The 21601-nt window shown below is 54.6% G+C and overlaps 7 protein-coding genes and 2 non-coding genes across 9 annotated transcripts; 4 read left to right on the top strand and 5 right to left on the bottom strand.

Annotated features, from left to right (window-relative positions):
• Positions 1-235: 235 nt before the first annotated feature.
• On the bottom strand, positions 236-1498 carry BKA78DRAFT_348935 (uncharacterized protein; the record flags this gene model as incomplete). Its single annotated transcript, XM_066890716.1, has 1 exon — positions 236-1498. One exon carries the CDS (start codon positions 1496-1498, stop codon positions 236-238), a length of 1263 nt encoding a protein of 420 aa, XP_066749626.1.
• Positions 1499-1815: 317 nt separating this feature from the next.
• BKA78DRAFT_291563 (uncharacterized protein) lies at positions 1816-2760 on the top strand (the record flags this gene model as incomplete). Its single annotated transcript, XM_066885925.1, has 1 exon — positions 1816-2760. The coding sequence occupies one exon, from the start codon at positions 1816-1818 to the stop codon at positions 2758-2760; it is 945 nt and encodes a 314-aa protein (XP_066749625.1).
• Positions 2761-4257: 1497 nt separating this feature from the next.
• Positions 4258-5544, bottom strand: BKA78DRAFT_348933 (RNase H domain-containing protein; the record flags this gene model as incomplete). Its single annotated transcript, XM_066890715.1, has 4 exons — positions 4258-4480; positions 4540-4638; positions 4696-5317; positions 5370-5544. The coding sequence occupies 4 exons, from the start codon at positions 5542-5544 to the stop codon at positions 4258-4260; spliced, it is 1119 nt and encodes a 372-aa protein (XP_066749624.1).
• A 618-nt stretch (positions 5545-6162) lies between these two features.
• On the top strand, positions 6163-7187 carry BKA78DRAFT_376274 (uncharacterized protein). Its single transcript, XM_066892820.1, has 2 exons — positions 6163-6394; positions 6439-7187. The coding sequence occupies exons 1-2, from the start codon at positions 6386-6388 to the stop codon at positions 6853-6855; spliced, it is 426 nt and encodes a 141-aa protein (XP_066749623.1). The 5' UTR covers positions 6163-6385; the 3' UTR covers positions 6856-7187.
• Positions 7188-7600: 413 nt separating this feature from the next.
• On the top strand, positions 7601-9900 carry BKA78DRAFT_244327 (6-phosphofructo-2-kinase 1; the record flags this gene model as incomplete). Its single annotated transcript, XM_066884019.1, has 2 exons — positions 7601-7878; positions 8034-9900. The coding sequence occupies 2 exons, from the start codon at positions 7601-7603 to the stop codon at positions 9898-9900; spliced, it is 2145 nt and encodes a 714-aa protein (XP_066749622.1).
• Positions 9901-14621: 4721 nt separating this feature from the next.
• BKA78DRAFT_16143 (uncharacterized protein) lies at positions 14622-15688 on the top strand. The gene has a single exon (XM_066883111.1). It carries the CDS (start codon positions 14710-14712, stop codon positions 15535-15537), a length of 828 nt encoding a protein of 275 aa, XP_066749621.1. The 5' UTR covers positions 14622-14709; the 3' UTR covers positions 15538-15688.
• Positions 15050-15131, bottom strand: BKA78DRAFT_t10. The gene has a single exon. It is a non-coding gene; the product is annotated as a tRNA-Gly (tRNA).
• BKA78DRAFT_t9 lies at positions 15340-15421 on the bottom strand. The gene has a single exon. It is a non-coding gene; the product is annotated as a tRNA-Cys (tRNA).
• Positions 15689-19169: 3481 nt separating the features above from the next.
• BKA78DRAFT_303096 (uncharacterized protein) lies at positions 19170-21413 on the bottom strand. Its single transcript, XM_066887511.1, has one exon. The coding sequence runs from the start codon at positions 21137-21139 to the stop codon at positions 19238-19240; it is 1902 nt and encodes a 633-aa protein (XP_066749620.1). The 5' UTR covers positions 21140-21413; the 3' UTR covers positions 19170-19237.
• Between the last annotated feature and the right edge of the window lie 188 nt (positions 21414-21601).

Here is a 21601-nt window from a genome sequence, read left to right as displayed (position 1 = left end):
CAGGTCATTCGTTTTTGAAGTTTTGTTTTCCATCTTTCCGAGATTGAGGTTAGGATGCGATGGCCAAGATACAGTGGCTTTGAGTCTTGTTTGAAGACGCTACGGGTCGAAAGAAGGGAAATGCAAAAGACTGAAGAGGAGAAGAGTTGATTGGTTTAAGAAAATAAAGTTTTGCGTCTCTTCTGACAGACTGTACCCAAATGGAAGTGCTCATCTCCAGCACCAGGCAAGAAATTCAGTGCTGATCACGTTCCCTCCGTTGCTTGACAAAACCAACCCAGCTGTACCCGGTGATCCTAGAAGGCAGACCGTCCCAGATCTCCAAAGGCATGGAGACAACCAGGAGGAGAACGTCGGTCTGCATCACATGCTGAATTTGGATTGGAATCGACCGCAGGTGCGGTGGAAGAGCGGATATGAGCCATTTCTGCCAGACCTTCGTGTCCAAGACAGGAACGTCGGTGTCGGCAGGCTTCACCTTATAAGCAATCCTGACGGCGACGATGACGCGATACTCCGACGCCCGCAACCTCCCAATCGCCCTCTCGAAATCCACGGCCGTGAGACCGCTTCGTCCCGGCGGAGCCAAGACGACACTCTCCTGATTCTTGTGCACCTCCCTCGACTCTTGATCCACCCGAGGAGACTCAGACACTCGCTTCTTCGCAAAGAAGTGTACAAAGGTTCCAACCAGCTCGCGCCCAACCGCAAAGTCGGCGCGCATCAGATCGCCAAAGATTTGGGAAATCGAGCGCGGCTTTCCACCAAGCTGTTCCAGATATCTGGCCAGAATGGTCACAAGTCTGCCTTCGATGGGAAAAATGACCCCCAGTTGATTCCACGGACCGTATTGGACCCTTTGGCATCTGGGATGAGCAGCGCCAAAGATCTCGGGGGATGTTGCGTCCAGCTCAAATTCGGTAACCGTGGCGCAAGGGCAGTCGAACAGGCAAATGAAGTGTCCACCGTTGATTGAATTGGCGTTGCATTTGATATCATCCCAGTCGACGACGGGTCTTCTGAGCGTCATGGGCCAATATCCGTTGATGCGGCCGGACCACTGCATTTTTGGAGAGATCGCGGCGTGACCAGAATACACAAGAATCATGAGGACGTCGGGACGGTCCCACCGGGTGCGGAAAGCGATGAGCGTCTCCGTCAAAAACTTGATGGCCACGTTTTCCATGTCTTCGCCTTCTGATGGGATGACTGCAGATTTGCAATTTGCGTCGTATTTGTCGCTAAAGACGTCCAAGAGCCTCCGTTGCGCTGTTGCACAACCCATTTCGTCGTTGTCCCATGTCAAGCCCAGAACGGCAATGTCTCGAAAAGCGCTGATACCGCGCGTTGGCAGCGCCTGATCGACTGCCGTTTTGATGTCACCGATGAATTCTTCTGTTGATGCCAGATACCGCGGCCCCATGTAGATTGCTGTCGACTTTGTTGAGGTGTGGCGGTATTGCTGGTCAGGGCGACCTATCTGAATCGGCTCGGGCATGGGTGTTGACGAAAGATGGTACTGGGGAAGGCTCCGGTGAGTGATAACTGCTCCAGTGGAAACTCTTTCGTCCAGCGGTGAAGAGGGTAGGGTAGGACTAAGAGTAGAGACCCAACATATTCTTGTAAATAGAAGGTGAACCATGGAACCACCACCAGCAGACCCAACACCTTGAGATGACACGTGCCAGTTGACCAAATATTGAATCAGAACCTAGCACACAAGGGGCGAGCTGGACATATAAGGAGCATTTTTACGCAACTGCATCCATCAAGAGACTTTGCTCATTCACATCCCCTGATCACGATAATCTCATCATGTCGCACAATCAAGGCTATGAGCAGTCCACGAAGTCGATCGCCCACTACGCGCAAAGAGCGCATCTTTCATCGCAGCAAGTCTTCTTGAAAGATGTTCAAGGTGCAATCGACAAAGCAATTCCGGTCGACTCTCCCTCATTTGGCCGAGTGGCAGTCCTGTCCATGACCTGGGACAACGAAACCACGGATACCCGACTATCCGAATGTAAGCTGCTGAGCGTTCTCCGGGACGAGTACGGTTTCGAGTGTACTTCGAAGCGAATCTGTTCAGACATGGACGCGAAGGCGGAGTTCTGGGTCCAAAAACAAGTTGTGGAATTCCGCACTGAGTGGGACACAGAAGATGCTCTCTTGATATTCATCTACTCGGGCCACGCGGCACTAGACGGAAACTTCAACCTGTTCTTGACGGCCAATCCTCAAGCTGATGGTGATTGTCGGCTTACTCATCCACGAATCCCCTGGGTTGCCATCAAACACTTTATGAAGTCCTCAGGGCGGTCCCTTTGCATCCTCGATTGCTGCTACGCGGCGGCAGCGAGCTTGAACGAGAGGCCTCAGGAACTTCTTGGTGCTTCCGGATTCAACCGATCATCTCATAACTTTCTAAATCTTCTTTCAACACATCTTCAAGACCTGAAAGGGAAGCCACGGTCGGTTTCGCAAATCTTCTGCGATCTGATACGCAACCGCCAGCTGAAGACGATACCAGTGCATTCATTCGATGGCACCGATCCATTCGATGGCACCAATCCATTCGATGTCACCAATCAGAGCGTCGTCTTATCAAAGCGCTCGCAGCAAACCGGGAGGCATCATACCCTCACAGCCGAAGATCAAAAGGACGCACTCCTCGCCATGGGCGAGTCGAATTCAAAAGTCCTTGTCTCCATCAGCATCAGTAGAGGCGAAGAGGATCCCATCCCAGGCCTTGAAAGCTGAAAAAGGTGGCTTCGAAATGGAATCTCCCCAGCCCTGTCGGATTTGATCGAGATCAAGAATGCCATGGAGTTGGATTCTAACTCCATTCTCCTACTGGTCGCGATACCGTTGGAGATTTGGGACGGTCTGCCGGCCGATGACTCAGCCTACAGTTTTGTTGAGTTTTTGCAATATGACCAAAAGTAGAGTTCTGCTGCTTCGATCGAGCAAGAAGTTCAAAGAGACTTTGCAAGGTAGGGGGATTTAGACTGCAACCCCTCAGGGAGGGTAGTCCTAAGATGGAAGGGGCGCGCAAGCAGCCAGTCATCACCATTGAGCCAGATGCTATCTTCAACTGGATCAAAATGCGCGCAGCACGGGACCTCTCAGACATGACGAAGTAGCCAACTGACGTCCTCGCAGACGTCGAATGCTCCCCAATCGCCTGTAGCGACACTTGGTGCTGAACTCACGGCAGCTAGCACAAGCTCCATCCAGCCAGCTGCAGTAGCCCAAGAGATCAACCCCCCGCAAGTGCCAGACCATCACACATGCGGAGAGTCCGGACGCGGGGGCAGAAGCCGTCGCACACAACACCGCCCACCACGCACCTCCGACGCTGTTGGCGGTCTATCGGTGACAACATCGACTCTGCCAAGACCGACGGAGACGGCTCGGGACGGATATGGAAGGGAAGGACAGCGAGGTAGGGGCGGGGTCTGGGGGCGAAGGCGGAGTAAAGTGGTAATACAAGGCGGCTTCTGGCTGGAAGGAGGTGGGACGGGGTGGGATGCCAAGAGTCGGTGTCTCTGACCTCAGACTGAGGCGGAAGTGGAGGCGGAAAAGGATTGAGGGAGGGCAGTGAAGTGGTGAGCGAGAGAGATGTACACCGAGACCCCGGGGGAGGCATGGTAGGCAGAATCAGATATTCGGTATGACGAGCCGCGAGCCGTACCCACAACGAGAGTCAAGTGCTAAAGCGAAACGGCAACACAAAAGTAGACTTGGCGAAGCAGTCCGTGGAGCAGTCAAATCACACAGCGGAGCTTGGCAAGCGGAATTTCAAATTTCTTCTTTTTCTTCTTCTTTTCTAGCTGGGCTGTCGTGGCTCGTTACGTTGAGTCCCCCTGCGTGAAGACAAAGAGGCGGGGATTGGTCGTCGTTTCTGGTATACTGCAGATATCTGCGCATGGAATAGAGGCGGAGAAGAGAGATGGAGCGGTGCTTGCTTTTTGGTTTGTTTTTCGTGCTTCGCTTGGCAAGAAGATCGATAGCTTTCGTGGTCCAAGTAAATGTCTGGGGAGACAGCCAAGGAAAGTGCATTTCGCGTCTTCCACATCTCGATTCCGGAAATGTTTTTGGGGTGCTTGCCAGTCTTCGGTCTCTGAAACGGCTTCTTTCCAAGAACGTCATCAATTTGCTTCCGAGGCCGGCGGCTCTTGATGCCATAAATGAGGTGTTTTCAACACCTGGACATCACCGGCAGTTGCAACATGCCGCATGATCCTAAGCCGAGGTCTAGGGCTCCTTTTTGGCTTCAGCCATGGCCATCCTCGCGCCCTGAACAGCGAGCTCATCGGCGGCCTTGTTGCCTGGATTTTCCGCATGGCCCTTGACCCATTTGAACTCGGTCTTGCGGCCCAGTTTTTTCCTCTCCTCGATGCGGCCGTCAATGGCCTCGATCAAATCCCTGTTCTCAACAGGCTTTCCGGCAGCCGTCTTCCAGTCCTTCTTCTTCCAGCTGGTGATCCAAGTCGTGAGGCATTTGATGGAATAATCGCTGTCGGTCAGGATTTCCACGTCCCGATCCAGGGGGCCAGGTCGAGAGCTCGTTGAATGGCTGTGAGCTCGGCGCGTTGGTTAGTCTGACGAGGACCAGCGAGTGCGGTGGAGACATTTCTGCACACGTTAGTACGGTGTTGATAGTGTGTTAGTGGGAATGATGGCTTGCATTACCTCTCATCCAAAGGACCGAAGAAGACGCCGACGCCAGCAATAGCTCCTTTCTTGCCATTACCAAGGGAGCTTCCATCAGTATAGATTTTGAGTACGCCACCCTTGGATTCGCCGGTTGGCATCTTCTTCTTGGCGAGCTTCTGGCCCTCAGTCTTGTGTTTGACCGCGCCCGTCTCTGGATCCATCATAATGTTGGGGTCAAATCCATCCTCGGCGTCTTCGGGCAATGGCCCATCGCCCGGTTCCCAGTCCCCTGTAGGCTCTGCCGACTTGGGGCTCTTTCTTTGTTTCTTTGCGGCATGGCCTTTGTTCGAAGCCGCGTCAGCACCATCGGTGGGCGACTCCGAATATACCGAGACGCCTTGGATTGCTCCTCCCTGTGCCCTGCCAGCTTTTGCGAATTCTTCCGCCTCGGCACGCGTATCGAAGGCCTTGTGTTTGGCTGCGTGGAACCCAACAGTCTGCTCTTGGCAAGAAGCCCAGTCGGTGTAGACGCCGGGCACGTGGCCGTTCTGAACAGCGTAGAACTTGGATACTTTGGTGTCGTCGCCCTTGTTCACGCTCACGATTTCTTTGGGCTTGATGAACTCGTGGGCCTCGGCTGCGGTCGAAAAAGACTGGTCTACACATGCAATTAGCTGAAGCCTGCTGGGATAGCGGGCTTGGTGCAGTACGAATCGCATTCTTGAAGCCGCTGACCTGCGCTTGGCAGTCGTTCCAGTTGCTGTAGACGCCAGGCTTGCGACCATTCTTGACGGCGTAGAACTTGGGCCCCGCCCTCTTTCGTTTCGTCCCAGACGACGCGTTGCTCGTTGCGGGTTGCGACTTGACCTCGTCGTCTGCAGCCATGACGCGTATCGAGCAGAGTTTCTCCCAAAGAGAATCGAGGCTGAAGAATTGGAAGGGCGAGGGACGATTGGGAATCGCAGTAGTTGTGTATTTGCGGGGGAAGAGCAAACGCAACGGCGGAGGTTGGCGTCGTAAAATAATGGTGACTAGTGCCCTGGTTCGAGTGGGGCCTTTGGCTCTTGTAGGTGCGCCGTCACGGTCGAATTTTCAAGTCGGTGAAAGAGTTGGCAGTCCTCATAGGCCGCATTCAGCTCGTACAGGCGGGCAAAGGTCTTTGTTTGTGGGTTTGACGTGTCGCGCTGCGCTGGGAAGCATTCAAAGGAAGTTGACCGGCGCCCGGCTGCTCCACAAGAGCTCAAGCCCCACATGATGGAGGTGGCGACGCCACAGCAGGCACGCTGGAGGACAGCACCACCAGAGACGAAAATGCGTTTGGCCAAGTTGAGAAAAGATATGTACTCAGTCGAATTTGCTACAAAGACCTGCTGCTATGTACAGTACCGCAAGCTACCAGCTACATCCCAAACTGCTGCCGAGGTGATCTGGTGGTGTGCTGGGATGTCTGGGCGATGCATACACACAACTTGCTTAGCACATCTATTCCTAGGACAGCCACATCTTCAGCCAAACCATCTCTTCCCACATCTCTTCATCATCTCGTGTGCTTCAAACTCCCGGTAGCACAACAACCGTCAGAGGAGATCCGAGACGAGCTGCAGGAGACTTGCTCGATCCAGCAGCTCGGGAGCCGTTGATTGTGTCGGTCACCGTCGAGGGCCAGCCGGAGCAACGCACATTGGGTGCAACACGCTGAAGCAGCCATTGACGCTTAGACGACAACATGTTCGAGGTGTGCTCACCCGTTTCAAGCCCCAAGGAAGCTAGCTGAAGCAGGATGGATTCCAGGGACGCAATCCCGCCGACAGGTACCGTTTGCGCCTTCACCGCGCGCGGTCAGTCATTCTTACGCAGGACGAGCTTGTCGAGATTAGGGCAGCGCAGCGGACGTTTGAGGGGGCCTACATTCGCACGGCGCTGGGCCAGTTTTCATTCGCTCTGGTGGTGCTGAAGATCTTTACGGCAGAGTTCTACTCGATCGGCGCACTGTTCGCCGTGTACGGGGCGGCGGTGCTGTTTACCAGTCTGCTGAGGCGGCAACACGGCAACAAGCAATTCTTCTCCGAGGTGGGCGAGGACGGGCTGCAGCGCAAGAAATTCAGGACGTCGGGCAACGTCGTTTCGGTGCTCACGGCGCTTAGCGTGGCAGCATACGCATCCCTGCTGGTGCTGACCTTGAAGCTATCGACATGATCATATAACGTTACTGTCAGAGTGGCCGCGCCGCCGGCCGAAGTCCGACGGAGCTGATGGCACAACCTAATTGAAAGTGTTGAGCTGGGGACGTGGGCCATCGATTGGACGGCAGTGAGCTCTTGCTTCTGTCGCACACGGTTGGCGTGCCAGCGATGCAGCGGGCAGAGGAATGAGGCAGGGCAGGGCATGGATGGTCGCAAGGTGAAGTGAGAAGTGGATGCCTCGCTCCTGTGTTCCCAGCGGGCAGCCTCATCCAAAAAGTTCAAGTAGCGGGTCTCTCATGCTATAGTCAGAAGATAAATTCACCACGCACCACCTCTCCCCAAACAAAGTCCCCAAAACTTTGCACCCTCAGCCAGTCGGAGCCCCTTCGCCATATATACGCCACCCGTCGTCGGAAGTCTGCGGTGCGAGACCTTGGCGACAGCAAAAAAGTTACGGTGTTGAGCGCAGCACCAGCAGCACTACCACTGCACGACCGCTTCCCTGCCAAGCTGCGTCATCCAGGATGCCGCTCATAACTGACCACCACCCGCACACCTTGGCCGCCGTCAAAGGCCCTCACCCTCTCGCTCCTCCTCCGCCGGACTTCTCGCAACTCCAACACCACCACCCACGCCTCCTCCAGCTCGACACCTTTATTGCTACAACCGCTCCGACTCCTCCGCCCGTCGCTCCCGCGCCCTCAACCGCTCCTCGTCGCAAGCAGAGCCAGCACAGCGACTTTGCCAAGGTCGCCCTTATGAATAATACCACCACCTCAACCCAGCTTCCCGCTACCGACGGTTTCGTACAAAACAAACAGCAAACCTTCCCCGTACGACCGTCGCAGAATACCGCTCCAGTGCCTCCTCCCTCGATTCCTCCCAGGGCGCGCGCTGCCACCGGCCTCGATGGCCATACGACCGACGCAGACCTAAAGCTGCCACCGACACATCATGGCCACGCCCAAGCCAAAGACGGCGTCGGCATTCCTCCGAGCGACACCCCCAACACTACCGCGCCCAATAGCCCCCGCATGTAAGTCGCCGCTCCCTTGTGCACAATTGCATCAATAGACGTCACAGCTTGGTGCCTGGGGTTGTGCGCATACCCACATTTTGCATCTTCGGCCCGACTGCCGCACTGTCATCAAATACCTTACCCTCCATGCTCCAGAGTCATGACCTTTTCAGACCCTCCAAGCTGACAACCATGGACAGTCCCCCACTGCGCAGCAACTCTGGGAGCTCCACGCCCCGCATCCGCCCTACCACCCTCGACATCCCCGGTCTCACAAAGTCCAAAATCTCCCCCGATGGCCGCATCGCGCAGCGCGACTTGGGCGCGAAGTTGCTCATTGTCATGGTCGGCTTGCCCGCCCGTGGCAAGAGCTATATTACAAAGAAGCTGGCCAGATACTTGAATTGGTTGCAACACGAGGCCCGCATTTTCAACGTTGGCGAGCGCCGTCGCATCGCTGCTGGTGGTGGCGGCACTTCGAATCCAGAACCATCGCCCAAGCTCGAGAAACGCCCAACCGACTCGGTACGGAGAGAAAGCATATCGACCGGCGCGCCCCAGGGTGTCATTGAGCAGAGACAACAACTGGACCCTCCTCACTTGGCCGCCAAGATTTTGGTCAACGGCCGCGAGGTTCCTCAGCAAAACGGAACGCCTCCCAACGAGATCGAACATGAGAAGAAGAAGGATGAAGAGGACCGCAAGTTTCTCAAGGAGGCTTTCCCAGAGCTCACTCAGCAGAAGACTCCCGAGCGGCTCCCTACGGTCGAGGTCATGGACCAGTCTGCAAACTTTTTCGACCCCAACAACTACAAGGCTGCCCTCTTGCGCGAGCAATGCGCCATGGAGACTCTGGACGATGCCATCGAATACTTGCGAAACTCGAGTGGAACCGTTGCCATCTTGGACGCGACCAACAGCACACTGGAGCGCCGCTCTGCCATTGTGAGGCGTGTGCGCGATCAGTGTGGCGCTGAACTCAACGTTCTCTTCGTCGAGTCTCTCTGTAAGGACGAGCGTCTCCTGGAATCAAACATGCGCCTCAAGCTGTCTGGTCCCGACTACAAGGACAAGGATCCCGTTGTTGCTCTGGAGGATTTCAAGAAGCGAGTGGCCATCTACGAAAAAGCCTACGTGCCGCTGGGAGACTATGAGGAGCGAAACAACATGGCCTACGTCCAGATGATTGACGTTGGGCGCAAGGTCATTTCGCACCAAATCAGAGGCTTCATCGCCGCCCAGGCCGTCTACTACCTCCTCAATTTCAACCTCGCACCTCGAATGATTTGGATTACGCGCCATGGCGAATCCATGGACAACGTCGCCGGCAAGATTGGAGGTGACTCGGATCTCAGCGAGAACGGTCGACGCTACGCCGAGGCCGTTACCAAGTTCATCAAGTACGAGCGTGAAGCGTGGGAAATTCGCCAACGCGAAAAGACCATGGCTTCCCATTTCCCGCCCCAGCCAGGCGACATGTCTCCTCCGAATCCCTACTTTATGAACGAGGAAGAGCCTCCTCGCAAGAACTGCTGCGTCTGGACTTCGATGCTCAAGCGTGCCATCCAGACTGCTCAATACTTTGATGATGAGGACTTTGATCTCAAGCAGATGCGCATGCTGGACGAGCTCAACGCCGGTCTCATGGAAGGCATGACGTACGAAGAGATCCGGGACAAGTACACTGCGGAATTCGATCTTCGGCGCCAGGACAAGCTGCAGTACCGTTACCCTGGCCCTGGCGGTGAAGGTTACCTTGACGTCATCAACCGACTGCGCCCAGTCATTGTGGAACTGGAGCGTATGACTGATCACGCTCTGCTCATCACTCACCGTTCTGTCGCTCGCGTCCTGCTTGCCTACTTCCTCGGTCTTGCGCGCACTGAGGTCGCCGACATTGACTGCCCGCTTGGCATGTTGTACATGCTGGAGCCCAAGCCCTATGGCGTCGAGTTCAAGGCCTACCGTTACAAGCCCGAGGAGCAGTGGTTCGAATACCTCCCGGACTACAAGCCCCGACCTTCGCCTGGCCAGCACTGAACGCGGCTGCTCCGTTCTGGGGTCCTCCTTCTGGCTGCCTCCTTCACTACAATTCGACTCTGTATCACCACCTCATCTACGACCTTCTTTCCTCAATCAATTCAGTTGCATGGGTCGGCGTCCTCCTTTCGTTTTTGCTTTGTTCCATTTCAGGCCGACAAGAGCGTATAGACGTTTTGGCGCAACTCCCACACATACATCCACCCTCCATAGAGCAGATTGGTGTGGCTTCTCCATTCTACTCTCGCTCCCCGCCAACATGGAAGGCGGGCATTCTTTCCTAGAGAGCGATTGCTTTGTTTTACTACGGCGCACACTTAGAAAAGCTCTCTTCACAGCGTTTTGTACGAAGCTGGACGATTGGGGGCGTTGATAGACACACTTATAGCACGAACAAGACCTGCTCGTGGAGAGTAGTGGATACGGATTTCCTTTTTCTTTGCTTTTCCTCTTTCTCCTTGGTCTCTTTCTAGCTGGTGCTGGTTTTCGTTTGGATAACGTACAACCGCAAGACATAAAGGTTGAGACTATGCATGGACGGGGGAGACGGCGGCATATGGGACTGGCGTTGGTTTTGTTTATGATTTTTTAGGTTTGCTGTTCTTGGGCCGGTTTTGCTCTTTTATGCGCGACCCTGCTCTCCGCTTTACCGCTTTTTGCTCCTCTTTACAAATGCTATCGTCATGGCAGCACTCTTCCTCCCCAGCAATTTCATTCATCTTTTTGGATTCCACGATGGGGGACTCCCCGAACACCTATGGTGGTGAGAGTGGCCTTGGCACTCACTCCCCCTCTTACCTTCAATGCCCCTTGCTCCTTGCTGTGCGGCTCTGCTCAAATGCGACCACCTCATTTCTCTTCCCCTCGTCATGTCGAGCTCTGCGTTTCTCTTTCCTAACATCGCTGGCTCTCCTACCGATCATTCTTGGCTCTTTGGCTTCATCGCTACACGAGAATGCGCAATGACAGAATTACGGCCGAGAAGAGGTTACAGCGCTAGATTGCTTGCTTGAAAAAGTAGTGGTAGAACAGAAAAAAAGACTACAGAAGCTGGTGGAATGGTTTAGTAATGCGTGCAACAACTGCATTCAATCAAGATTTTGAGGTGACTGATTGACTGTGTTTGGGAGATGGAAGGGAGGCGACTTGTCGTTTGCCACGATGTGATGGGACTGGAGGTCACACGCAGGCAGAGCGAGCCATCAGCGAAAAAGTGGCACAGCTGCATGCATGCAGCCAACCAAGGGGGCTACCTACCTACGTACTTGCAGATTGCAAGATAAACCAACAACCAACCTGGGAGTCCTCCTCAACGCCTTGGCTCCATCGTCATCATCATCATCGCTCTTCATTCTCCACCACCCACCCATCCATCCCACTCACCCTCTCCAAACTGCACAGCGCAGCGCTGGCGGGCTGCAACCAACCCGCCCGTTGTTGCATCTTTGCCTCTTCCGGCCCTTTTTGCGCACCGACGTCATATCTACCCCACGCCGGGGCCCCCGGCCTGCCCGGCCCACCCCACCACCTCCAACTTCAGGGCCCATTGCGATCGTCCACTCCGCAATTCCCCTTCTTTTCGTCATGTTAGCGCAGCATTCCATTCGTCTCTGAACGTCGTGTCGCTGCGCTGCGGGCGTGGGGCCCCGCAAACGTTGGCGCGAGTGCGTGCGACTGTGGGTAGTGAAGTCGGTGCGTGCGTTAGTGGGGAGAGGAGACGAGAGGCTGCGTGCGGACAGGCGGCCTTTGGACGGCGATGAGAAGGGCCGTGGTGAGGGAGGGGCTAGGTGTGGAGGAGTTGATGAGTTGTGGGGGTTGCGGAGATGGTGGCAATAGAGTAAAGAGCTGGTGACGTTGGGCGGTCCGGTGGCAGCAGGTCAGGATTGCGTTTGTGAGTCTGTGCGGTATGCATGTGCTTATGCCTTCTTTGGGGAAGTCGGGCACAAGGGGGAGAGACACTTGGTCTGTGGGTTTGGGGTGAGTATAAAAGACCCCCTGCTCGGCGACATGCAGGTCTGCAGACGATGGCGCGCTGCCCGCGGCAGCTTGAAGGGCAAGCCTAAGAGCTTTCAGAGGACGTACTGTGTCTCTTCAGACAACACCCGAAACATCTACCAACTGTTTGGAGGCTTTGGGTTTGCTGCCAATCTTACTGAGTTGTACCGGCGTGCTTCTGGGCCAATCTCATGGCCACAATGAAATGATTGCTTTCAATGTTTGACGATTGGGAAGCCGCTATCCATTTATGCTTGCCAATGGACAGCAACATCCCCCTGACTTGTCCCCTTCGCAAGAAAATACTTTCGCTCATCCAACATTCCGCCCGCGCGCAAAGAAAAGGCATGTTCTGCGGGTTCCCAAACTCCAAGCCAAGACAGTCGCCTTGCTGTCGACCTTGCAGCCTTGGCTCTGCTGGAGTAGAAGTTGGAGTGAAGGACCAGTCACGTGGGATGAATTTATATGTGAAATGTCCCTGGGCTTGGGAGCGGGGGCTCGTATGCGGTCTGTGAATCAGGGGTCAGAAGGTCAGATCTGGGTTTAATCATCGGGGAATTGATTTGGAGGTGCACGGGGAGGTTTGGCATGTGCTGTGGCTGTGCTATTGGCTGGGTATTGTGCCGAGCGTAGAATGAGCGTCAAATGACTGCTTTTCTTCTTTTGATTAAGATCCATGCAGTGTCTGTAGAATGCTGAATTCAGATGCTTGACGAAATGGACGTCGCCTGTGGTGGCCTCCCGAGCTCCGAATGTAGGACTGACTCTTGATTTCTTTATTTGAGAAGAAATAAAGAACATCGGTGAGTTTCGGCGTTGCTACCTCATGACGGAGCAGACTTTGGCGGGTCAGTGGTGTCGAACCACACAGCAGTCGGCAACAAGCACTCCTAGAGTCCTTTGTTCAGGACCAAAACTGCGAGGCGAAAGGGGAAGAGACGGGAGGCAAAGTAGTTCTGGAGTTTCTCATCACCAACAGGGGCAGTCAGTCGCTCCTGTCAGTACTACTGTCTGTAGTCGATACTCATAGAACACTTTTCATGGAGAAAGAGCTTAAGTCTAGTTGCCTTTATAGACGGCCGGCGGTGGTCAGTTGACCTCGATGGCCGTGGAGATTTGGCATGTGCGGCAATCATGTGAGGCCGAAGGAAGCGCGGCAAGGTATAAAGGATACTTAGACTGCTTTCCTTTGCTCTGCATCCAACGACTCTTGGTATTTTCGAAGCTTGCGGGGAAAGCTTCAGCTCCAAGCTTATGTACTCTGTTCTCTGGCTTCTTCTCCCCGTATAGTCGCACAAGTAGGCGGTTTAGCATATGAGTATGAGGTCGATTAAAATGCGAAGCATAATTCTCTGAAGATGATGATGAATCATTTGTCCCTACAGAACCGAGGGACTCCCTTTTGATACTTCTTGAGTCCCCTGGTAGCAACTCCGCATCCAACAGTCCACTGCCCCAATTTTATTGCAAATGCTGACTTCTTGTTTCTTTGACCCTTTGGTAGGTCACATGAAGTTCCAAACGGGCAGACATTTTGTCTGTGTGTTTAGAATCACCTGCACCAATCGTTTTCCGCCTTCCAGTCACCTGGCCTGGGAGTCAGGGGTTGAGATTCAAGCTGCTATAAAATCACACCTTTTCTTTCCGTTCTCCACCTCTTCACAACCCACAACCAGTTTGGGAATCAGGAGGGTAACATACCACGATCTACGGTCAGTACTGACCTCTTGGAAAGTAACCGCTTCGACTTTGGTTTTGGGAGGAGGGCGGGCTTGCTTCAGTTGCTTTCGTAGGCATGCAGTTATGGAGACTCAACTTAGTGAATAGTATGAGTTATTAGTGATAGCATTCAACTTCTTTGCTCCATCATGAAGCCCTTGTACGGGAAATGGGTGACTCTAGAAAGCGCATGGTCTTGACCAAAAATTTGTCAAGGGAGTAGCTGGTTTCTTCGACAAACTTCGACGTCCTGCAAGCGAGCACAGTGGATGACAGAAGAAATGTGAATTACTAGGCTTCTGTACAGCCAAGTTAGACTCTAGGGAGCTAGGGAGTATTCAAGCTCCTAGTAATTAGGAGATAGAGAAAATCTACTTGCCAACTACAAGGAGTCATCGGCTTCCGTGCTATGACTTGCAACAAGCCTCGGCCGGTCAATAATTTCTTTCGTCACTTACTGCGCTTGTAAGACACAACCGGCAAGGCAATGAGCCTCACTCACGTCGCTCTCACCACAGCAGTCCACCAGATCCACAAAATACCCGGACCCATCACACCACTCCAATCTCTTCGGCCGACAACCAACAACTTCATCAACCACATCAGCGCCAAACATCGACTGACGGCTCCCTTTCCTTTTCGTGTTACCAGTCCATCTCCCTCGCCTTATCTTTCGCACAGCCGCAGCGCTCAGGAGACGGCCATTCCAAACGAGCCGCCCATTTCGGCACCACGTCATATGATGTCGGCACACCTTATCACCAGCGAGCCTGTCACCGGCAAAGCTGCGCGACACGGTACCGCAGAAAGTATTCAGGGCAGCTGCAGCTGCAGAAATGTCTTTCCTATTGTTGACCAGCTACCAGGGAGCGAGACCTGCGTTTTCAGGGGGCGCGATGCGTTGTTGTGCGTGGCTTGATGTTGTTGACACGGCGGACACGGAGATGCCGGTAAGCGGCGGGATCGAAAGTTGCTGATGCGTCCCTAGCAGATGGTTTCGAAGTCTGGAAAAAGGTGTAGTCGTCCATTCATTTCCTCAGAGATCGAGTGTAGCCCCATGGCGATGACTTACCAATTGACAAGACGAGAAATGAAATGACGCGCATCGGGAGTCTTCGTCTCACCAACAAACTCATCTCGTTGCTCTCAAGGGTAAACATGGCCAGATTTCCTCCATTCCAAGATGTAATACCGCGACTTCCTGAACCGACAAACGGAGAAGGAGTCACGCCAGCAATCCGGAACTCACAACGCTCCCGCCCAAACACGACAGCACAATTGCTCCGCTCCCATGCTCTTTACTGGCCTTCACTTCCCGATGTCGAGCCGCCCCTGGGACCGACAAGCTCGCACGTCCCTCGGCACCAGTCATCCTCCAACATCGCTACCAGTGAACAACGATGCAAAAAGAGGTATGGAGAGCAAAAAGTAAGAACAGGTCAGCCAGTAATTGAACCTGGGACTTGTCATGGGAAAGACTGCGGCCATGACATATGTTACCACTACACCACCGACCCTGGGTATAAAGTAGGAGCCACAGCACCTTTTCATATACCAACAACCCCTTTACACCAAACCCGGAAGCGACGGAAAAAGACTCACAGAAAGAGGGCGCCCAGATGGCCTGTGCCCCTGACCTTACCTTTCTCACACTTCGCTACCACTCAACACCATCGCACATCTGATTTCCAAAAAGACAAGAATGGAGTGGCAAAAGAGAAAGGTCAGGTCGGCCAGGACTCGAACCTGGGACGAACCGTGGGAAAGACTGTAGCCACGGCACATGTTACCACTACACCACCGACCCTGCTGTATACTAGAGGGCTGTCGCGACTTTTCTTATACCGCACCCTAGCACAGAAAATGACAACGTGCAACAGGAAGCTTTTACGACGAGCCAACATCCTCGATTCCGATTTTTGACTCTCACAAATGCCGTGGGCTCTCATTATCAGCCCCGTCGATGCCCTTGTCTTCTTCTCCTGCAGCCGAGCATCGCAGTCTCGGTGCAGAATGTGGATTCATCGCGTCCGGAATCATGGCCGCGCATGTCGCATACTTCAACACAAAGTGATACCGCGGACATTAAAGGAAATTGAAATAAAATCAGTGAGAAAAAGAGACTTTTAGGGCGAAGATGCTCGCCTACCCAAGGAGCCAAGAGATGAAGAGGCACGCAAGAAAAGAAGAAGACAAGGAGAATATCTGAAAGAACGAGCCGGAGACATGAGACTTACGAACAGCCCTACGCGGCACCAAGACAACTCCTCGAACTCACAGCACAACGATCACCACCATCACCGCTGTCGGCCTATCCCTCTGTTTACTATTCTCAGCCCAGCACCCGCGTCTCCCCGCGTCCCTCGCGTCACCCGCGCAAAGCGCGTGGCACGCGCGCAACCCTGTCTCACCCGCCGTCGTGTCCACATTCAAGGAGCCGCGTGCCTCGCCTTTCGCCGCATGCCTGCCCCGTTTAGTTCGTTCGTCAGTCCGTCTGTCGCGTGGCAGACGAGCAGGCGGCGGGCGTGGCAGACGTGGCGCCAGTAGCGCCTGCTGTGGCGCTGGGCCAAGTCGAGGGACGAGGACCCAGGTGTTCGCAGGAGTAGGTGAGCTGCTGGTTTATCTCGGAAGAAAAAAAAAAAGGAGAGAAGCCAGGGTCTGGTGTAATTGAGGTGGTGTTGACGAGCGGTGGAGCAGTTTGAAGGAAGAGAAAGGTTAATACGCGCGCAGTGCGTCGAGTTTTAGATGAGGAAGAACGCTCTGCTGCTCGATCTCGGCCCAGTCTCTCCATTCCCCAAGCTCTTCATTTTCGTCGTCTTCACTCAATGGTCACCGCGTGGCCACGCCACGAGCCCCCCCCCTCCCCCCCGTCCCCAACGCACCGCAGCACCGTCCAACAAGACGACCAAATTAGCAAGCAAGACATGTCCAATGCGCAATCCGGTGGCTGGGAACCAGGCAGGCAAGTGGCTGCGGTAGGTAGGACGCCAGCCGCGGCAGGCTGGCGTGTAGCGCGTGCGGTGGCGGGTTCGCGTGGCTTGCCCTACGCAGCGAGCACCTAGCTAGGGACCTAGAGCAAGGTACCCGGAAGGAAGGACGCGTGTGCGCGCCGCACAGCGCATAGGTGCGCCTAGCGCGTTGTTTATGCTTTGCACTCGGGGCGCGGATCGCGCGTCCAGCTCATGATTAGGAAAACGACAATGCGCAGTGTTTGATGAAGAGGAGCGGCGTCGGACTTGGTTGTCTGTTTGGTGTTGGTTGCGGATGTGACGGCGGCGGCGGCGATGTGATGTGATGGGATGGGATCAGGATACCTGCATGGGCGGATGGATGTTGTGTGACTCTTTCCCCTACCACCCTCCCCGCCACCGACAAAACGGCCATCAGTCATTTGTCGTTAATTATTGTCGAAGGTCACGATGATGTAGAACTTTTAGTGCAGATAGACTATGGTGTGAATACCTGAAAGCCCAAGACGAGAGGCGTACATACGTACGGGAGCTCAATCTTCAGGTCGGCTACAAAGCTATCCTATCGTAAATGTAATTGAAGCGTGGGGTGCGTCGCGCTGATGGCAACTCCACGGCCATCCACCGCCGCCTGTGGACGAAGGTCTTGCAGAGGCGAGAGTGATCCAAAGTTGAAAGCCTCGGTGAACCCCGACAGACAATCAATGGCGCAAGCAGCGACAGTCAACCAAGCCCTAGGAGAAAGCAGCACCAGGGAAAATTTTGAGCTCCAGCTTCTGCAAAAGCGGCGGCTCCAAGCGCCAAAACCTTCTCTTGACGCACTCCAGCAAAAACGAGCGCAAGTAGAAGCGAAAGACGTGTCGTCAAAGCGACTCCAGCAAGAGCGAGGGGAGGGGAGTATAAAAAAACGGCGATCCAATCCCATCGTAACGGTATCATCATAAGAGCTGAGAGCAATAAACGCGTCGTCCAGCTAGCCATCCGAGCATCGCGTCCGGTCCATCCGTTCCAAGACAGCCGTGAAAAACGTTCGCCCTTTCCAATCGTAAAACTTTCCGTTTCCTTTCCGTCTTTCGTCATCATCTTCTTTCTTGGTATAGTGCCAGCCCAAAACCAAGCAAAATATTAGGCAGTCGTGGAGTCATCAAATCCATCACACGAGAAGGGAGGAAACAGAGAAGAAAGCCGAGCAAAGCATGCACAGGTAAAGCAACAGAACGAAAACAGGAAAAGAGAAAGCAAGACCAAAACCAACCATTCGCAAGCCTCCCAACCAATCATTCTCGTCGTAGTTTTTGGACGCCGCCGTAGCAAGACGCGCCCCTCATCCTTCATACAAGTGTCCATGGCCTCGTGAAAATCTTCTTTGTCTTTGGTTTATGCAGTCTGGTGGTATCCAAGCGATCGTTCCAGGCAAGCGACCGTGAAGGGGGTATGTAGGCACAGCCCAGCGGGGCGTGCTGATGTCGTCAAATCGTGAATCTGCGCTTCCGAAACGAGAGCAGCAGGTGATGTGGTGGATCGGCCGTGAGGGTGCTCACTACTTTGTTTTTGGTAACCCAATACCGGCAAAAGAGAAAAATGAAAAAGAACCATGATCTCTTGCAACTCGCTACCAACAACCAAAGGCAACATTTGGTTACCTGGCAAGGTAGCATGCCCCATGGCTCCATTCCTGGGTATAACCTATCTGAATCTGGTGCTCCAAACGATGACTTGAATGGTATAAAAAACTGCGGGGGAGAATTTTTGAATGCAGGAAAAACACAAGACTCTAATAGGATAGAAGCTGCAGGCTTCGGGGGCTCGATAGGGAGTCATCGACTTCGTGAGGCCTATCAACCTCATTGAAATGATCAGATGTCAGGCATCTCTGAAGTACCAGAGAGGACAAAACATCCACTGAGTCGTCAGAACGAGACCCTATCTAGGTCCTATCGTCTCAGCGAAAGAGCTGGCAGACGCTGACGCCGACATGCATCGGATTTCCCATCGCCAGTCGTCGGTCTGTGCGTCCCTTTCCGCACCGACCCACTTTTCGACCTTCCGGCGCCAGTGGAACTCTGCATCATGTTGTGCCTTGACAACCATCGGCCCAAGGTCAAACTCTTCACTAATCACGTTGTCCATGGTCGTCGAGGCAGACCCAGGGCCGCCAGCGCCCGTTGATAGTGCGCCAGCCCCGGCTTCGACCCTATTTTCGTCGTCTTTCAAATCATCAATGTCCGCGAAAGGGTCGTCGTCGTCGCCGATGGATGGCGTTGGCGAAAAAGGACCGCTGGCTCGCGCATCGAGCTTCAACCAACACATCCGACGAGGGTCGAAGACCATACCTCGCTCAACTTGTACTCCATGGGCAGCTCCGACAGGGGCAATGAGAGCCGGTCGAGGAGGAGAGCCGCTCTTGGTTGCCAGAGATGTTGGGGTTGGAAGTGAGGGTATCGAGTTGTTGTGTCGGTGGAGGGCGATTTGAGGCTGTGACACCGAGTGCGCATGGCCGGAAACATGACGGTGATTAATTGTCTCCATCGTCGCAGAGAAATGAGCGAGTGCGCTGTCGTTGCCTTCCCAACGCTTGAGGGCTGGGTTGTAGGTCATACCCTTCTCGGCTGCAAGGATCACAATTAGTGGAGACTCTCGAATCATGTAGAAATCTACTCACTTCTCGATACAGAATCATGTGTATGCTTGATCAGCGTTGGTTTCTGGCCCGTGCCTCTCTTGCGGTTGGCTTGCGGGCTGGTCTGCGGAGTCCGCGCAGCCACCTGCGTCTTCCAGTTCGTACTGACTGGCGCCAGCGGACCGTCATGACGCGAGCGAGGACCGCCAAGGCGTTGCTCTCGAGCAATCCGACTCGCTGCGGTATCACGAGCGAAGCTTGGAAGGCTCTCTCGCTTAAGTGTCCTGCTCGGTGTTGGAGGCGGCTGCGGCGTGTGCATCCGCTCGGGAGGCTGCGGAAGCTTGCTCTGGCTGACTTGACGGAGCAGTTTGTTTGGAGGACGATTTGAAGGCTGCTTCAAGAAGCCACTCTCCTTTTGAACCGATGTGGGAAGGTCATCGAACAAGTCAAGTTCCGAACCATCTCCAAAGTTGCGTTTACGCGTCGGTTTCGTGTACTGACGTTTCGTCCTCGCCTCTTGCACCAATGACGCAGGTGCAATGTCCTTTCTGTTTCCACCCCTCCGAGGCGTATCAGGTCCTCGGCTCAGACGTGAGTGCGCGCGAGGAGTGGGTGAATGTGATCGAGGGTCAGACTCTCGGCGGAGGTGGCTGGGAGTCGGCTTGGTCGAGGGTTGGAATGGTTTGTTGTTGACACCAGATGAAAGAAACGGAGCCGAGTTTCTGCTGGATCTGTACTCGCTGCGGAGCACTGGAGCCGACCTTTTGGATCGGAGAAGGTGTGAGCTGGCAGTAGGTGGCGCTGCTCGGCCATTGCGGTTAGGCTGGGGAGCACCGGATTCGTAGACGGGGTCAAGTCTCGAGCGGGAGGAGATGGACGGAAGTGGTCTTGGAATGCGTGAAGATGAAGTATTTTTGTCCGTAAAGGTAAGAGACGGTCCAGAGTTCCGGGAAGAGGATGCTTGTGACTTTTTCGACTGCACCCTGACATGTCGATTGACTGTGTGTCTGTTGGCGTCTAGCTTCTCAAAGTCGACGTCGGCGAAAAAGTCGTCTTCTTCAGCAGCAGCTGGGGTTTGCTTCTGAGGTTCAACGGGTGGCTCGGGTTGATGGGTGGGTTGAAAGTCGACTTGGGCTTTCGAAGGACGACCGAAAATGTCGGACGCAGGTTGTGTTTCACTCTGTTCGCTCGGCGTTGGAGCAGGTGATGCAGAAGTCTCTGACTGTAGATGCCCAACGTCGACGGACGCGTCTGCGAGTGGACGCGGGTCTGGCTGAGGCGTTTTGTCGTCTTCGGCCTCGGCTTCCTGTCGCTTCAGTAGGAGAGCCTTGAAATCGAGAGGCTCGGTGGGAAGCACAAGGCCGCCGAGGTCGTCATCTTCGCTCTCGAGGGTCATGCAGCTGCCCAAGCTGGGACTCATGGCGGCGGAGGCGGAGGAACCTCTGGTGCGGTGGTCCCGACGAGTGCCGGCAAAGCGAATGCCTAGAGAGCCCTCGGCCCAGTCGTCGAAATCATCGTCGTCGTGTGAGGGAGTGAGGGGAGGAGGTTGAGGAGTCTTTAATTTTAGTCCATCCGAACTGGGACCGGGAAGCTCAATGTCATCGCCCCAATCCTCGTCAGTGATCTTCTGCCGGGATGGAGTCTTTCCAAGACGCTTGATGGTTCCACCGAGAAGGGCCGAGGATGGGGTAGAGTTTGGGAGAGGGATTCCAGCTTGTTTTGCCTGGGAAATAGCATTTCGCGTCGAGGCGTCGTCGTTGGGCTTAATCAGAACCTGCCAGTCATCCTCGTCGTTGACTGACTCGGAGCGCACCGAGGGGGCGCGCGAGGATAGCGAGAAGGCGGTATGGGCCACGGAGCTTGCGACAGAGTGGGTGAAGAGGTCTCCTTGGAAGTCGCCATCGTCGTCCCAATTTTCGATTGGGGTGGGAGCCATGGCGGCGCCCTAGGTGGTGGGTGAGAGCTGCCTTGATAATTTTTGGGTGAACAAACGGAGGGAGCGGGAGTGTTTGAAGGGGAGAGTTGGCGGCGGAGAGGCTGGGGTCGGAGGTTGTGTGGCCGGTAGCGCGGCCACCAGGTCCCAGGCTGAGCGAGCTGGCTGGCTGGCTGGCTGGCGATGGCGATGGCACAGCGAGAGCAGGTGCCGTGTGATGGTGTAGGGATGAGGGTCGGTCGGGAAGCTAGGTACTTGGAATGGCGACAACTGTCATGTCAGCTCGAGGGCGAGGGTGATGGCGGCAAGAGTGGACGACGACGAAGACGACGACGCGAAAACAACACGACCCAGACTCCGGATTTGCCAGGGCAAGGGTACTGTACAGGCAGGGTTCCACATGCCCAAACAGTGCTCGTGCGCCGCGTTTTGGCTCTTGTCCAGCCATTCCCCGAGCTGGGGGGC

Source organism: Phyllosticta capitalensis, assembly GCF_038381095.1.
Source record: "Phyllosticta capitalensis strain CBS 128856 chromosome Unknown BKA78scaffold_1, whole genome shotgun sequence".
NCBI classification, from domain to species: Eukaryota; Fungi; Ascomycota; class Dothideomycetes; order Botryosphaeriales; family Phyllostictaceae; genus Phyllosticta; species Phyllosticta capitalensis.
Note: the sequence above shows the minus strand (reverse complement) of the source record. Positions and strands in the feature narration are given on the sequence as shown.

Coding starts and splice junctions, on each gene's coding strand:
- BKA78DRAFT_303096 (XM_066887511.1), bottom strand. CDS start 21,139: ATGGCTCCCACCCCAATCGAAAATTGGGACGACGATGGCGACTTCCAA.
- BKA78DRAFT_16143 (XM_066883111.1), top strand. CDS start 14,710: ATGACGCGCATCGGGAGTCTTCGTCTCACCAACAAACTCATCTCGTTG.